The sequence below is a fragment of the Perna viridis genome, chromosome 6, assembly GCF_037379345.1.
Source record: "Perna viridis isolate PV_CMFRI_1.1 ecotype Kerala chromosome 6, ASM3737934v1, whole genome shotgun sequence".
In the NCBI taxonomy this organism is placed as follows: Eukaryota; Metazoa; Mollusca; class Bivalvia; order Mytilida; family Mytilidae; genus Perna; species Perna viridis.
In genome coordinates this window covers 19,178,058-19,196,242 of record NC_142450.1, presented here as the reverse complement: position 1 = coordinate 19,196,242, position 18,185 = coordinate 19,178,058, and the positions used below count along the sequence as shown (strand labels likewise).

The window sequence follows — 18,185 nt, the reverse complement described above, 5'->3', positions numbered from 1 at the left end:
AGCATGCAAATACATGTATGTTTCAGATATTGTTTTTTGTATACTTTATTACTTATCATTTATTTCTTTGTAATTTATATTTTAGTGAAATAAAGTTTTTTTACTGAAATGTCTGATTAATGGTTTAAAATTACGGTTGATTAATTCTTGGCAAGACTAAAATGCAGTATGCGTTAAGTTATTAAGGTACTGCAAATATATATAAAATATTCCGCTTATAATGTGCATTTTTTCGTTTCCTTTAAACCTATTCACATTTATAAGAAATAATTCGCTGAATAATAAACCACAAAAAATATGTATAAGAATAATGCTTTAATTGTACAGATATTCGCTTTCCCGAACTTTGTTTAGGGTACAATTCCGTATACCATCTAGTGCTTTCTGCCGTTGATCATGTCAATGCTGTCATGACCTTGTGATGTACTGTAACGAAATTTGAAGAACTACTGAAATAATTAGAAATGCATCGTCAAATAAATAAAGTAATTGGATAAATTGTAATAATAAGTTGTTAAAATAACTTCAAGATTCATGCAATGTTCAGGATAATTTCTTTAAAAATGTCAACACAAAAACTATTGATTAGTCTGAGTAACAAAACGTCGTTCAAATATTTAGGGAAGTACAAAACCTCAACCGTTCCGTGCACTTTGAATTGTGAATACATCGATCACCGATCAGTTTCTGATCAGTCATCGCCTCGTTAAACCGATACATTAAATCGGTGATTGCTTCTATTTCAACCATGTGATGGCTGATCTGTTAATATATTATTCGGATTGGTTTGTTTTAGTTTTCAAATTGTACATATAATTACTGAACGATATAAATTTTGGCATCAATAAGATTACTATTCTGTAACATTTGCTTTGTTTTCATAACGTTGGAAATATGAATTTGATATCTGATTTAACGTAAACATAGCATATTATTATATTGGATTCGTTCCAATGAAAATTATTTAATTTGCATGGACTTATCATCGGTCATTTTAAAAAATTAAAACCGTGATCAGATCGGCCAACAGTTATCGTTCCTTCAGCAATCATTCAAAGTTCTATCACTGTGCGTCAAAAAGTTTGATCGGACCTTGTTTACAAAATGTTACCCTTGCCTGATGATTTCATGGCTTAAATTACGGTTAAATAGTTAAATATAAGAAAATGTAAAAAAAAAGTATTACCCATGCTTACTTTCCCCATTACTTCCGGATTCGCTTAAAAACAATACGATCACTATCATTAAAAAAATATAAATATAAAAATATATAGTCAAATAAATTCGAGAAAATCAATTTGTGTTCAAATTACCATGGTACATGGATGTACAAATAAAAAGAACTACGGAAATTGTAGCACATGAGCAACGCCATTTCACATTGAAAAGTTCAAGTGTAGCCTGTTCCGATTTCGCGAGCAATACTGTGTACTAATTGAATCAATATATATCACACGAATAAGAGAATTCACAAATAATATCAATGCTCCATGCAAGTATGATTTACACGAAAAGAAATTGTAAGTTCTTGCATTAGACATGAGCATTACTATATTTCAAATCTGGGTCATAATATTCGCTATCTGTTATACAGTGAATTGCTGCCATATATTTTTAATTCACTAATGAAGACGAAAATACAAATCATAAAACGTGTATCAAACTGGACAATGTCAGTATTTCAGACAATCTATACATTGAGTCAAATAACATCGTAATCGCTACAATCTGAGCTGTTCAGTAAACAAAACAGCATTTTGTTTTATTTACTTTGGCAAGTGTAGAAGCTTTACCTATGATTGTTGTAGTCATTGCCTCCAGATTCACTAAAAAGTTCAAGAATGCAAACAAATAAAAATCGCTAGAATTGAGCACGACGTAAATAATAATATATAAATATTGTCATTTAGAAAATCCAAAGCATTGACATTGATCAAATCTAAATATGTCCAACTATTGTATCTATCCAGTCTTAAATTACTGACAAAATGCATAGTAGACATAACAAGAAATGAGTTTAAAACCAGATTTTTCAAATGTCCATTTAATTAGATATGACAACTTTTCTTCAATGAGCAGTATTACATATGCCAATGTAAATGTCAGAACTGCAGGGCAAACTATACATGGAATAAAATAACATTAAGATTGAATCAATTTGGGCTCTTCATTAAGCAAAGTAGGATTTTATCTAATTGAATTTTACAAGTTTTACCTTTACCTATGATTGTGGTGATCATTGCCTCCAGATTCACTAAAAAAAAAAACAACAATGCAAAAAAAAAAAACAAAAAAAAAAAAACAAATCCTTAAATATGACCAAGACGTATATTTAATCTGAGTTAAAAACGAAAAGGTGTTTGTCTACTCCGGACTTGACTTTTTATCAGCAACTCGGCGGGTGTTTCTAGAAAAGCAGAGGACGCATACTCTACCGGTGCACCTGGTCCATGCTCCCAGTTTTAGTGGAGTCCGAGTTGCTCATTTACATTTGTTACTTTGTATGTATGTTAATGTTCGTTTGTTGTGTATGTCTGTTTTCCATATCTAGTCTTTGTCCCTGGATTACATTCTTTTGATTACCGCTATAACCTTGGTTCCCTTGATTACTCTTTAAAATTTGACAGTAGTGTGTATTGCCATTTATGTTGTTTTAACGTTTTGATTTTTAATTTGAAATACAATTTTGATATATATATAAACAATGTCAGACCTTTGATAAGTGGGGGCGAGCTAGTCGTTCTGGTAAGATTATGTTCAGTAGATTCTTCTAGTACTTGATAGAAAAAAAAACAACATTATCTATGCAGTGAACTGAGTAAAACCAATCTATTAATTGAGTTATTGAAAGAAATTTTCAAAACCATTTTTTGCTTACACATATCTTTCGAAATCACAGAAAGTAGATGTAAAGGATAATTAGGAAACATTTGACAAAATATTGAAGATTCTTGCCAAATAAATACGTTAGATTTATACAGAATAACTCATGGAACTGAATAAGAAAATGTGATCAACTTTGAACATTACAACTCTTTATGAAACTTTTAAGGAAACCAACAATTAGTTTTAGTAAAAGAGTAATCACAAGATCCGAGAATCGTGCGGAATTCAAAAGAATATGTTTAAATGGTAAATACACAGAAAAATGGACACAAACAACAAAGAACATTTAATAACCACAATAAATGTCAGAACCAGTCTGCGTAAATAACATTTAGTATGAGTAAATAATATTGATCAAAAGGAAACATTGTTGACTTATCTGAGTTCGAAAGTTATATTTAATTTGAAATATGTTTAAAGAATATTTATTACGACATCTGTATTAATTGCTTCCGGGATGACTAAAATAATACATGAACAAAATCAGAACAAACTATGAACGAGTTATGGCTTTAAAAAAACAGTATTGATATCAATACATGACTAATTTTAGTGGTCATCTATTCGAAGAAAATAATGAAAAAAAATTGTTTTGTATGACAGAGGTTGAATAATTTGAAAGAGATAAAGGGTGTTATGGTAAATATTAGGAACTCCGGATATTCTGAAACACCAAACTTTAATACACATGATGAAATAAGTTAAAACTAATCAGAGCAGAAAATGTTCAGAAAGCAAATTGAAAAAAATGAAAAAAGTACTACCTATGATCGCTTTCACCATTACTTCTGGACTCGCTTTAAAGACTTAAAGACAATACGATCACTCGTAATACAAATTAACAATCATTTAATCTAGGCAAAATGTATTACCAATATGTGAAAATAAATTTCAATCTAATTAGAAAAACTTCTTTACTCTTCGCAAAAATGTCGACAATATTATAAAATATTGACCAATGATAGTAGCTGCCATGGAATCGAATTAAAAGATCCATCGACACTTAAACAAATTACTTTATTTTATATTGAAAATTAAAGTGTTTTTTTTTCTATTGTTCTAGCAGAAGTACATATCAATTTGATCGCAATTTATCGTACCAAATAAGAAATTTAGAATTAGTACCATTGTTTGATGCTAATATGATTCACCAAAAACAATTTGTTTTGATACTTTTAAGAGACATGAGTTATATCATATTTCAGGTCTGAGTATTAATATTTAATCAATTTTGAAAAAAAAAATCTAACATATGTCTATTGGTGATAATTTCGAGTTCAGAAATATGGAATCAATTACAAAATGTGAAAATGGAAAGAAAATAAATTATAAAAGTAACCATCTGACCAATTCATTATACAAAACAGCAAATATTCGATTAAACTAGTAGTTTAAAAGTTTTACCTATGTTTCTTGCTGTCATTTCTTCCATATTTACTAAAACAAATAAAAGAATCTAATAAATACCAATTGTAAACCTTGAGCGAGACCTTGATAATTCTGAGTTAAAAAAGTGTTTAGATTAAGTAATTTAGCCACAACTGATGTTGATGTTACTGTTGAATACACTGAAATAAAGTATTAAAACATGCATACTTATTGCTATCAATCTGAGTAAAAAATTCTGAGCAATTTGAGCAAAACATACTTCTTTTATTTTTACAATGTGCGATGTAAATAAAGAAATAACTATACAGCAGTCTTTTTCATAAGCTTAATCAAATTTGAAAATGAATAGTCTTAGCTATGCTTGCTGCCGCCCTGATGTCTTTATTTTCTTATTAAAATAAACATTGAGCATTCTAATGCTGCCGCAACTTCTTGATTTACGTTTAGAAAATATACATACATGCAAAAACATAATATTTGATGACATTGTCATCAACTGGGTTTAAATCGTTTACTAGTACCAAAATCATAAGTTTTTTTCCTTGATTACAGTTGCCATAAAAATTGACATCAAATATTTAGCACATGTTAGTTGGCTATAACCATCGTTAGTCATTTATAATGCAGATACATTAAACTCAATGCCAATAAATGCATAATGACCTCGGTGTTGGATAGATAAAAATACAAAAGTCTTTGGCCTAGAACAAATATATTTATTTGCTCTGTGACATAATATATATATATATATATATATATATATATATATATATATATATATATATATATATATATATATATATATATATATATATATACTTACTTGCTTTCACAACGGTTGTGTTCTGAAGAAATAAACAAACGAATTCTTAATAATTTGCATTAATTGTTGAATAAAACGATATTATTTATAAATGTTGCATGATAAAATGGAGCAAAGTTTCAAGACCCTGCCCCGGAAATGAGTTTAGATTTAATAATACTTTTGATATTAAGTACAACAAAATACAAAATTAGGTCTCACCTATATTTCTTTATGGTGATATATGATGCGGAGATTGGTGTAAAGGGAAATTCATACAAAAAATCTGTAGTTTGCATACCCTTTATGATTTCTTAACATTTTCTTTTGCTACCAAATACAAAAAAACCTTTTGAACTCGAATTTACGTTGCATCAAAAGGACCTTTTTAAAATCAATTCAGGGTTGTCTGTAAATACATGATTTTGGCAGTTTAGTTTTTCTTTCATCTGTTGAAAATATTGAGCTGATGACTTACCTTTAATTATATGCGTTGACATGCTTCTGTAGATTAAACAAACGATGAAACAACGTTAAAAAAAGATAGAAATGGATTACATTAGTCATAGCATATCACATCACAATATGTAAACAAAGCGAATCACCTGATAGATATTTTCTAAAATACATTTTGTTACCTTAATATGGACAATAAAACTTGTTTTTCGAAGTCCATTAAACTGAAAAATTAGAACAGATCTGTTACAAATATACTAAATACAGAGTATTGATATCCTAATAATAACTCTTTTATTCTGTTTGAATGTAACTGTTGACAATAACTGATTGCTCCAATAAAGTATGGGTTTTACATTATTATGAAATGTGAATCCATAAATTTTTGATCAACATATCGAATAACAATGCTCTGAATCATTCATAAAGTAGGTCTTCTTTTCCTGACTAAAACTTGTATATTGTGCATAAAATCATTATCAAAGACAAATTAAATTGAAAAAGAAAGTTATTTTGACAGACTTAAGAATTTAGAAACCACAAAACATTAAAGAAGAAATTAAAATAACTTAAGATATAACTCTGACGTCTGAAGTTCTTCCACTAAGCAATAAAGGCAAATTGTCCACTCCTTGCGTTACGCCATGTGTGATATTTTTACCGTTGTTGATTTAACTCGTCGGCTTGAGATGCGCCAAGATAAAGCATGCTTAATCGGCACTACTTCTGGCGAAAGAGGTGGCCCTGCAATAGATGTTATAATATGGCAGACAAAATTGTGTTAGTTTCGCTGTATGTGGACGAGCGCGATCAAAAATACTTATATCATATTGATTTAAAAAGAATGTAAATAGTACCAGCAGTTACGGATTTAGACATTGGTCACAAAAATGGAGTGTTGAACTGTGTTTGAATGAAACAGCTTTCCATATCATGGTATAACGATTTACCAATCCGTCGATAACAACAATCCGAGAGCCTTCGAACAGCACAACTGTCAGCGTTTGAAATGAAAATTTCAAACTCATTTGAAAACAAAACTTGGCATCATTGTCCTGTTAAAGCGCTATGACCGTTTATCTACTTTAATTATAGTCCTTCTGGTCATGTCATCATTGTAGATTTGAATATCATTGAGACAGAAATCCCACGTAAGGTAGTTTGTCCAAAATTGAGAGAACCACAGCACCTCAATTGGAAACTTAATTTCAAAACCATTATGGATGCTGTTGAAGATTATACTGGATCATGGATTCCGACCGTTGGTACGGAATGTTATTGACAATTTCCAAAAGTGTCAATAAAAGACCCAAGTCCGTATTCGACGATCGTGAGGCACTAGAATGCCGCTCCTCACTACATGAAATATATGTTATTGTCCCTGCAGACAAAGCTTCAAACAACTTGGTATTTGTTTGTAAAGAGCATTACCTGTATTACATTATTAAAGAATTGAGCATTCATAGTAATATCTCAGATAATGCCGCATACAAACGTACTACTTTTGATAAAGATAAAATCCTAAACAACCAAAAGTCCTCCATGACTTCTCTCAAAATCGAAACTAAATGTGAGGACTTACCTTACTTGTATTGGATTCCCATACGATATAAAAATCCATACAAAGAAAGGTATATAGCAAGATCTTGCTCCACGAAGGAGATGTCTATTCATCTTACAAAGATATTGTCCACAGTGAAGGATGAACAGCAAACTACATTGTAATTGCAATACCATTTACTCTCGTAGAGGCATTAATCATATGTGGATACTTAAAAATTCCAAAGATTTACTTCAAAACTTAAAATCCAGCATTTTTTCTCTCCAAACTTTTGACCTCCCAACTACGTTACCACATGATACATTGAAATATCGTTTGAAAGGACTTTTTTTTCTATTTCAAAAAATAATATTGTTCTTTGTTACAAATCAACATATTTTTCTAAAACATCACAAAATATTTGCTAAACAGAAAAGCAAGTTGCAATAGGCTTGATTTCTTCATTGATAATATATTTTTCACAATTGGAGGAGCTATTTTTCAACAATAAGTTGGCATTCCAATGGGCACTAACTGTGTTCCTCTCCTTGCCGATTTTGTTTGTATATTCATACGAGACTGAATTTTTTCAGAACCTCATAAAGAAAAGCAAAATTGAAAGATACTAAATCTTTTAACTTAGCATACAGATATATTGGTGATGTATTGTCCATCAACAACACTTCTTTTTGTAAATGGTTACTGTTAATATATTTACAGACTACGGAAACAACCTGTTCTTCATCTTTTTTTTACCTACACCTCGGATTTGACAACAGTGGTCATCCCAGCACTAAGATTTATGATAAAATAAACTTTAATTTTAACATCATAAATTGTCCTTTCCTGTGCAGCAATATTCTTTCATCTCCTGCATATGGTGTTTATATTTAACAATTGATTCCCTACCCTAGAGCAAGTACTAATTACTTTGATTTCCGGGAACTATCTGCGTAACAGACTCCTGAATCAGGGGTTTGAGGAAATGCGTCTCAAAGGTATTTTCCTAAATTCTTCTAAAACAATGAGTAATAATTGTACTTTGTGCTGATGTGATTGCTGATTTACCGGTTATGACAATAGCATGCAAATGCTTTTTAATCACTACTGGTTTAGTCACGCCACAATGGAAGGGGAGGTTTTGCGTGCCTTCAAAACCTAGATTTAACCCACCATTTCGTTTGACATGCCTGTACCAAATCAGGACTGCCCCAGTGGTGTCATATCTATTTTGCCAGATTTATTTTGGACTTGACTTGACAATGAAACGGATCAGTGTTCGGTAATTTTGTTATTACACTTATTTAAAGTTGACGTCGATTTCGAATAGTTCAAACTGAACCTTGGAAAGGACGTCGATCACTATCAGGCAAACGATGACGGATGGCATGTACTTAGATTGAGCACCTATTATTTCCTTTGCCATAGATTTAGTCAATTTGAATCAGCTTCGGTTGCAAATATTTTAGGCGTATATGTTTTGTCTTCCTGGCCTGTAGTGAATCGTGTACTCTTCTGTTCTTGGACAATATGTGACATATTTAAAGAAATAAATCTCTATTGTTGACGGACAATGGTGTTGTGTTTTAATGAAAACTTCGCTGATATTTTGCCACGCTCTCAGCATGCAAATTGTTATAATGCCGTTAATTTATACAATGTCATGTATCTGATGCCATATGCAATCGTTGCAACATAATAAAGATTAATAAGCTCGATTTCTTATTCCAACTTAAAAAAACAAAGCGAAGAAAAAATGTAGATATTTTTTACTGATACTGTCCCGAAGGGAGCGTTGATGGTTGTATTATTAACTGGGTTCAATATACTTATAGCCAGAAAAAAACAATCAATATCCGGTTTGTGCATTTAAAATCAGGAGCTTTAACAAAACATCATGGCAGCATGATTCTCGTATACATGGTAAATGCAATTGAGAACCACATCAGTGTAGGAAACATTGCTAGCTTCGTTGATCAAATGAAAATCATGTCTTAGCGTTTTCCAAGATAGGAATGGTCAAAACATGGCACCCGAATGTTTACGAAAATGACGTAATCAGCTTATTAATACAGAACTTTTTGACCAAAAACATTTCCGCAGTTTTTTTTTAAAGAAATCTGGGCATTTTGGCTCATACATATGTCAGCCCATGACAATATGAGAATGCATCAGGACAATAAAAAACCGTATATCATAACAAAATTTACCAATTTACCAAAAATAACCATTTTGGAAATTAAAAATGTTGTTTGAATTCATATGGTTCGTCGGGAGCGTTAAATATTTCACTCCTTCTTTATATCTATAGAACATTTCTTAACATTACTTAACTCGGAAATAACAACATTGCCTCTCCAGTATTTGCCCTAAGATCGATCGGTTTCGACATTAAAAGATAACTTTCAGTTCTATTTTCTTTACATAATGGCAACTCAATACATAGAAGCAAAGCGATAAGAGGTCTTCCATTTTTTTTAGATATTATAATTTGTTGAAGAGTAATCAAGGGAACCAAGGTTATAGCGGTAATCAAAATAATGTAATCCAGGGACAAAAACCAGACATGGAAAACAGACATATGCAACAAACATAAAGTAACTAAAATCATACATACAAAGTAACAAAAGTAAATGAGAAACTCGGACTCCACTAAAAACTGAGAGCATGAACCAGGTGCACCGGTAGGGTAAGCGTCCTTTGCTTTTCTTAAAACACCCACCGAGTTGTTCATAAAAAGTCAAGTCCGGGGTAGACAAACGAGGAAAGGAAAACTATGACCCGTTGAATAAATCAGTTTTCATGGTGCTGATGGATACACCATAATCATCCACGTGTTCATACTGACGACCATAAACCTTCTGTAGTGATGACTTCAATCTTGTAGCAACATATCCCTATTCCAGAAATCTATTTGTTAGAGTTCTAGCTCGATAGGTTTGGCAAGCTCTGGTATAACGTATGAGTGATATGAACACTCCATACGCATGAGCCGAAGGGATGTTGCCACATATGAAAGGAAAGTTGAAAAATTGGTTCAATAAAACTTTCACTTATGAAGCATTTCTAACGACATGTGAAGAAGAAAAATAATCCTAGTGCAATATGAATAAGATTTATTAGAAAGAGTACATAATCAAAATATGATCACGTGTGCCGAAGAACGCCCAGATGTAAAGAGTATGCGGATTTTGTTCACGAGTACAAATTTTATGCGTTTGCCACGAGTGATCATATTTTAGTTATTCATGATAACAATTTTTTATCATATTTATGATTTAAATTTTCCCTTTATTCATTGCTTTTTTCAACAAATTTAAAATTTTTTGAACACCGGATTGATATTCGTGTAGTTTTATCGGTAGAAAGTCCAAGAGTGAAATTACCGAATTCAGAGTGTAAATTATCGAAATTTATTACACTGGGAACATTCGAGGAAACACTGTCGTCTATAAAAAAAACAACAGTAATAACTTCGCTGATTTATTTTACGTGAGGACCATTCCGTGAAATTATTTTTACGCCATATATATATGGAAGGCTATAAAGTATTGTAGTAATACAAAATAAATCAGGATGCGGTTATAGGTCTGCAGAGATGAAAATTGGGTGTCCGTCTCTCACGAAAAAAGTATGTACGAGTTAAACACTAGAATTAAATGTCGCCTAGGCTACAGAATTACGACCAAAGACTTTTAAAGAAGTTAACAATATATTGACTACTAAATCACGAAGTCGGATCACCAGATTCGGTTTTGTGAAAGGATATTGTGTGCAAATATTTTAAAACACGTCGCAGTTATGTAATATTGGTGGTAATTAACTTGTTAATATATCTGTTAAAACAATTTGAAGTTGTCTTTTAAAAGAAGCGCTGAGTATAGTTCAATTGCTTAATTGGTTGTTAATGTCAGTTGAATTTGTAATAAACTGTTTTACCTTTTGTGAAATAAAAAATAAACAACCGCTGAAGGACATAGAAAGTATACTATAATAATGCCTATTTAAAAAAAAAATAGACAGTTTTAATATCAATTGTACAGCTAACTTCCTAATGCAAAAGACTTTTCTTTATTGATAGATAATAACTTTTAAAAAATATTTACATTTGACAATTAGCTAAGTAATTCTATGTTTTGATAAGAAGAGGCCATCGGATTTTATTCTTTCTCAGCATACACGTTAATTATTTGCAGATAAATTTGTTCCATAACGACTTTACGTCTATGGCATTTAACAATTATCTTCAATTAAAATACAAAAAAATGATAATCGAAATAAAAACCCAATTAATAATAATAATAATAATAATAATAATGAAATAAATAAATAAAATAATAAAATAAAAATGAAAAAACTTAGATGTCGGTTAAACAATCGTAGTTTCATGGATTTTGTATATTGCATCTAACCCAAAGAACATAAGACAAACGTTTCTACAAACACTGTGAAGTCAGCCTCATACCTTCACCTACATTTTGAGATTAAAGGGAAACTACTGATCAAAATTTATGCAACCGCGATGGCTTTTCATTCTGTGTTGTCAACTTTCCTTTTATCTGCGGCAATATCCCTTCAGCACCTGCGTATGGAGTTTTCATATCACAACTCATACATTATGCCAGAACTTGCCGTAACTACGAAGACGTTTTGTATCGCGCTCGACTACAAATGTACTTACAATTCGACTTCTGCAACAAGGTTATATTGTTCCAAGAAGTAAGTCATCACTCCTGAAGTTGTATGGTCGTTATCATGAACTAATGAATCGTTTCAGTACATCTATCTGTACCATGAAAACTGCGCTTTGCTCGATGTTTCTTGATTTTCCTTTCCTCTTTCGTCTACCCTGGATTAGTCTTTTTATGAGCAACTCGGCGGGTGTTTCTAGAAAAGCAAAGGAGTCTTACTCTACCGGTGTACCTGGTCCAAGTTGCTCATTTACTTTTGTTATTTTTTATGCATTATTTTGATTATTTAATATCTTTGTTGTATGTTTATGTTGTTCATATCTGGTCTTTGTCCTCGGATTACAATATTTTGATTACCGCTAGTGTCTCGGTTCCCTTAATTGGTCTTTAAGTGAGACACGCAAACACCAGACGGTGGGTTGCACATGGCAAATTCTGTTTCCTAAATTTGAATTTTAGTTTTTGACTAACTTCAACTATTAAAGAGAAATAAATTACGTAGAATACTTTGAAATTCATTGAAGAAAGTGAGATAACTATATTTGATATCATAATTTGGTTGCGTTGTTAGGGTAACTTTAAAATAATTTTCTGCGCCACTCATTGTCAATCTAAAATAAACTTTATTGTATTTATCATACATATGGTGTATACACTGGATCAAAATATTCAGTGGGTTAACATTTACCCTATTCCATCCATATTATAAGATCTGTCTGAATTTTACATAGACAGCCTCTTAATAGTAGGACAGCCATCGACAAAATGAGTTTTTTTTAATGACAACCAGGACTAAGCAAATAGGATGAAAATCTCAGAATAATAACTTACAGATATTTACCCGGAATTGGTTGTATCCTTAAATGAATGCGATTACTTAATAACAAATTAATAACATACGGATTGCACATGATATATAGTTAATGTATGACCAGGGTCAATAAACACATTGATTAGAACGCATCCTTATTTACCTAAACGTAAGTAAATATTGTACGCAACTTCAGGCAATTATTTTGTGATTTTTTCACAATGAAACAACAAATGTAATAAATATATATTGGTGGAAAATATCATTTTTTTGACGAGCTGCAGGAACGGTCAGATGGCGAAACACCAAGGCTATAATTGATTTTCGATGATTTACTGGTAGCTTTCTGTTACTAAAACAAAAAAAAAGCATGATATTAACTGTAATTGTTTTTTTTTCTTGTCTGTATATCCAAAATAACAATATTTTTGGATACAGGCTGGTTTTGTACCGTAGATCATGCGATTGACGTTATTCTTTTATGGATTCAATACGAATAAACACGATTCCTTAATGAATAAACACGATTCCTTAATGAATAAAAACATTAACCTTCAATACCGAATAACTTTTTCATCTAAACATGTACATGTTACGGAATTTTATCCAAGAAGAACGATATAAAGCACCACGTTTTAAGCTCAAGCTCTAGCCAATAACAACTTCAATCCAAGACTAACTACAACCTCTGGAGTTACTGTGTATCACTTAGATAAATAATGGGCTCGACAAACACAGGATTCGAAAGTTCAAATGGCATTATAACTGGTAGAAAGAATCCGCAAGTTTTTTGGTTTTTCTAATGTTATGATTTGGATATATAGTTTTGGAAAGAGACGGTGTTTAAATTTTGTATAGCCAATAGAACTTTTTCATTTGATTTTAGTTCAAAAGATAAACACGATTATTTTCAAATTCATTTTACTCAAAATGGTGAATTGCATGGAATAATAGATAGTTAAATATCCAAGTGTAACATATTCGAATAGATTACTTTTGATTGTATCGATTGTTTAAAAACTGGATTATGGAAAATGTAAATTCACCATTTGACTTGCTCTTTGTACGTAATAAGATATGACGAAATCGCCACAATATTTCTACATTTATTTGAGAAAACGATAAAATGAGATAAGGGCTTTTTACTGGAAAAACCTTGGTATAACGCTGCCGTTACGACCAGGATGAAACATAAAAAAACTTGTATAACACCTGTGTAATATTAAATTAATTATTAATTACTCAATTATCTAATAGTTATTGAATTTTATGAGTTCATTTACTAGACATACTAAGATAGAACTTCTTATTAATAACGGTCATTGATTCAGTATATATTTACAGTACCTGTAAAAGATAAAGTTCCCATTTTATGAGTTATGGGGCAATAGGGCATGGGGAATGGGGCAATGGGGAATGAGGATGGGGCATGGGGTATGGGGAATATATGAATGGGGCCTGTTGTGTCGGAAAAAAACGTAACAAACGTCGCTTTTGATCAATCAGATTTTATAGGCAATGCGTCACAAACCCAGAACAAAAAATTACAGTGATGAACTTTAGATTTCACTAGCTCGTATTACGACCGTGTTGTAACATCGCAAAGTATAGGAACATCACAGAAGTAGATAAAACGACAAAAATAAAGAGAATGATAATCTTTCCTGTGTTCCAATACGTTAGCATGACAACATAGGGTCAAGAAAATAATGGACATTTGAACTTTAATAGTTTTATGATGTCAACGAAGATTGTGACAATTTTTCAATACTCTACATTTTAGAATGGCAGTAGCAACTCCTTATCTGATAGAAAAATGGAGACATGCTTTCAAGCTGTTTGACATTAACAAGGACAACCTTATTACCTTAGAGGACGCCCATGTGTTTGCGTGAGTATAAATATTTGATCTATTTGAAAATGATATTTTCATCATTCTGCCATTTCTTACATGACTATATATATTGCGCTATTTGAATTTATTCATAATTTTATTTCGTGTTTTTACAAGCGTAAAAGCAATCTTCATAAATATTCATAAGCATAAGGATCAATATATTTCATAGTTTATTCTTAATTTTCCTTAAACTATCAAATGTTTTTCTTAAATAGTGATAAATTGGATAAGCCGTTTGGTGTTTTATTGTATACTTTTGTAGTTGACATATTGAATGTATCCTTTTCCTAATAATAAAATATGTGTTATTAGCATTGTATTGTACACTCGAACCTGTATGAGACATGACGATTTGGCATTTCAAACAAACAGAACATCTTAATCTTTACATATCATATTTAGAATATGTGTTAAAATTTTATATTGACTGCATGCGTTACTTTTGGAATTGCGGTATAATCCTTCATCAGTAATGTTAAATGTTCCATTATTCGAGTAATATTGTTATAGTTTTTAGTCTGTTAAGTATTAGTTTGCTAAGAATCATGCAATATGGAATTCATGCTTAGAAAGCATGCACATTTTTATTTTTGATATTTTGTTTAAAATGTTATATTAAACAGAAATCAACATGTGGCTTTTCATAAAACCCGAACTCTTAGAACATACATATTATATAAAATGTAGTATAGAATTCAAAATTAAGGCAGGTGACTTTGTATATGACACTAAAACAATAGAAACTATTGGTTTAGAATGTAGATTATCTCTTGAAAGCAGAGAGATTGGTATGAATGATAATACATTTTATGATATAGACCCACAAAACAATTGTGTAGCCTTTTTGAGGTTAATCACATACATGTATCACATAATTTGTATGATTCTAACCTGGAGTGTTATATAATTCGTTGCGAATAAAAAAAAAAACGCAGTAAATTTTGAATATACAATATCAATACCAACAAAATGACATTATCTATTACGGTAAAATACATCTAATCTAAAAGCAATGATACTTATAGTTGTAGTATAAATATCCATGTTTTACAGACAAAAAACTATAGAAGGACGTAACCTAACAGGTCAAGACGCAGAAAAAGTGAAAACAAAGTATGTCGAAATCTTCAAGGCATTTATCAGCTCTGATCAAGAAAAGGAGCAAGAATTCGTTGCACGATGGAAAAAAGAATATGAAGATGATAAAACGAAATTTCTCCAAAAATTAAGGACAATTCTGTGGGTATACATTGGCACAATCGATATGAATAATGATGGAAATATATCGAAGGAGGAATATAAGGCTCAGGCAAAGGCCCAGGGATTCGACTCATATGATGATAAGTATTTCGATGCGTTTCCTCAAAATGAAGATGGAACCATACCTAACTCGGTTTTATTTGAAGGCTTGTTTGAGTATTACACCAATGATGATGGAGGGAAAGCAAGTCCTCTCGAAGTAGCTACACGAAGTGGATTCAAATTTGCATATGGTATTTAGACAGTTATGAAATAGTTCGTAATGCAGTGTGTCTTGTCTAGTATTATCAATTTTAAGATTTTTTTCTATAAATTTTTAATATTGATGTATAATGTTTTCATATTATATTTTATAACATGCTTTTATGATAATAAAGTTCATTGTTTATTTAGCGTGTTTGTATTGTATACGATTTACCTAAAAGCAATATATGGCTTGTAGGCTTTACAAACAATAGATTTGCAAATTAAAATAGGAAGGCAAATTGAATTTGCAAACTGTAAAGCAAAAACCATTTAACAAAGAACGCAAATGTGGAATCTGTCTTATATTCCACATTGAAATAAAACGTGATAAAGAGCAACTGCGAACATTTATCTGTAGCAGTATGAACCGAGACATACTGCTATATAAAAATATTAAATATCTCTATTTAATAAGAGGAAATATTTATGAAATTTTATTTCAAAGTTGAACACCAGTACAGGTTGTTTGTTTAAAAAAAAACCAACGAACTCTTGATATTAAACTAAGATTGAACGGTATTCAAAAGAATAATCCATGGATTACAAATAGACAATCAAAATTGTAGACAAACGAGGAAAGGAAAACTATGACCTGTTGAATAAATCAGTTTTTATGGTGCTGATGGATACACTATAACGATCCACGAGTTCATGATGACGACCATAAAACTTCTGTAGTGATGACTTCAATCTTGTAGCAACATAAGCCTGTTCCAGAAGCCTATTTGTTAGAGTTCTAGCGCTATAGAAAAAATCTTCGTAGTTACGGCAAGTTCTGGCATAATGTATGAGTTTTGATATGAACACTCCATTCGCAGGAGCCAAAGGGATGTTGCCACTGATGAAAGGAAAGTTGACAATTCTGAATGAAAAGTCATCACGTTTGTCGTAAAGTTTGGTCAATAGTTTTCCTTTACCATCGATTTCTAAGTGTAGGTCAAGATATGAGGCTGCCCTCACAGTGTCTGTAGTATCCCATGTATCAAATCCCCGAAATTAGGATTGTTTAAAGATAATACGTCTTCTATATAGCGGAAACTGAGATTGAAGGATCTAGCCAAACGATATTTTTTTTCTTTCTGACCAAATCAGCTATAAAGTCAGCCTCATAAGAGTGAAGGAATAGGTGAGCAAGTAAATGAGCACAATTTGTTCCCATTGGAATGCCGACTGTTTGTTGAAAAGCACGTCCACCACACTGGACAAATATGTTGTCGATTAGAAATTCCAGCATTTTGTAAACATCTTCCTCTGTATATTTGGAAGATGATTTGGAATTATTTCTTACAAAGTATGAGGAATCTCTACCAAGAACTATATATTTGTATCTAGGTGTACCATCTTGTTTGGAAAAAACAACAATGTATAATGTTAAGTAGGGATTGAAACTGAGTAGGGGGAATAGAAGTATACAGTGTTGAAAAATCAGAGGTTTTAATGCTATTATATTCAGATAATAGTCTTGAACTGATTGTCTCCAAAAGATATTTCGAATTGTTCATGATCCACATTGAATAAATACCACTACGGGAGTAACAAGTGTTGTGGTAGGACTGTAGACCCTCTTTGACAGTTGTGAGGATAGAAGTTAAAAGTTTTGAAAGAGGTTTTATGGTACATTTTGCAGATCCAGCTATGAAACGTTGTTTGTATGGATTATAGTGAAGTTTCGGAATCCAGTACATAGACGGTAAATCACAATCATCGTCTTTGGTAGACAGACCAAAAGAGGATAGCACAGATTTATGGTTTCTACAATCTTTTCTTTGGAGAGAGCGGTAGCAGTATAGGTCTTATCACTGCTTTTATTTTGTACGTCTACCTCTGATAATAAACATTGGATATAAAACGTTTTGCAGACAAAAACAATGTTGTTGTGGGCTTTGTCTTCTGGTACGACAACATATTTGTCATGTATAGTAAACAATTTTTTTGCTACATCGGGGTCTTTGAAAACTAATGTAGCCTTGGCACTCATTGACCTACTTAAAACTTTCATTCGTTTCAAAATTAAAGACCTCACGGCCTTTAACCACTCTGACAGAGAATTGATGTCTTCTTGTTCTCGTTTTATTGTATTATAGTTTTCCTTTCCTCTTTCCGGACTTGACTTTTAATGAACAACTCGGCGGGTGTTTATCTTATTGTTTAAATGCATATACACCTTTATTGTAATTTTAACAATTCTATGAGACAAAACGCTAAAA

At 31.5% G+C, this 18,185-nt stretch overlaps 1 protein-coding gene and 1 long non-coding RNA gene across 5 annotated transcripts; one reads left to right on the top strand and one right to left on the bottom strand.

Moving 5' to 3' along the window:
* Positions 1-300: 300 nt before the first annotated feature.
* LOC148613965 (uncharacterized) lies at positions 301-5,760 on the bottom strand. Of its 4 annotated transcripts, XR_015923513.1 has the most exons (8): positions 5,716-5,760; positions 5,556-5,581; positions 5,099-5,120; positions 4,291-4,323; positions 2,222-2,254; positions 1,794-1,826; positions 1,187-1,219; positions 301-426 (listed from the first exon to the last, which is right to left on the bottom strand). It is a non-coding gene; the product is annotated as an uncharacterized LOC148613965 (long non-coding RNA). The 4 variants fall into 4 exon arrangements; XR_015923515.1 differs by lacking the exon at positions 1,187-1,219; XR_015923514.1 differs by lacking the exon at positions 1,794-1,826.
* Positions 5,761-14,359: 8,599 nt separating this feature from the next.
* LOC148613964 (sarcoplasmic calcium-binding protein-like) lies at positions 14,360-15,973 on the top strand. The gene is made up of 2 exons (XM_088590405.1): positions 14,360-14,466; positions 15,526-15,973. The coding sequence occupies exons 1-2, from the start codon at positions 14,360-14,362 to the stop codon at positions 15,971-15,973; spliced, it is 555 nt and encodes a 184-aa protein (XP_088446531.1).
* The last annotated feature ends 2,212 nt before the right edge of the window (positions 15,974-18,185 follow it).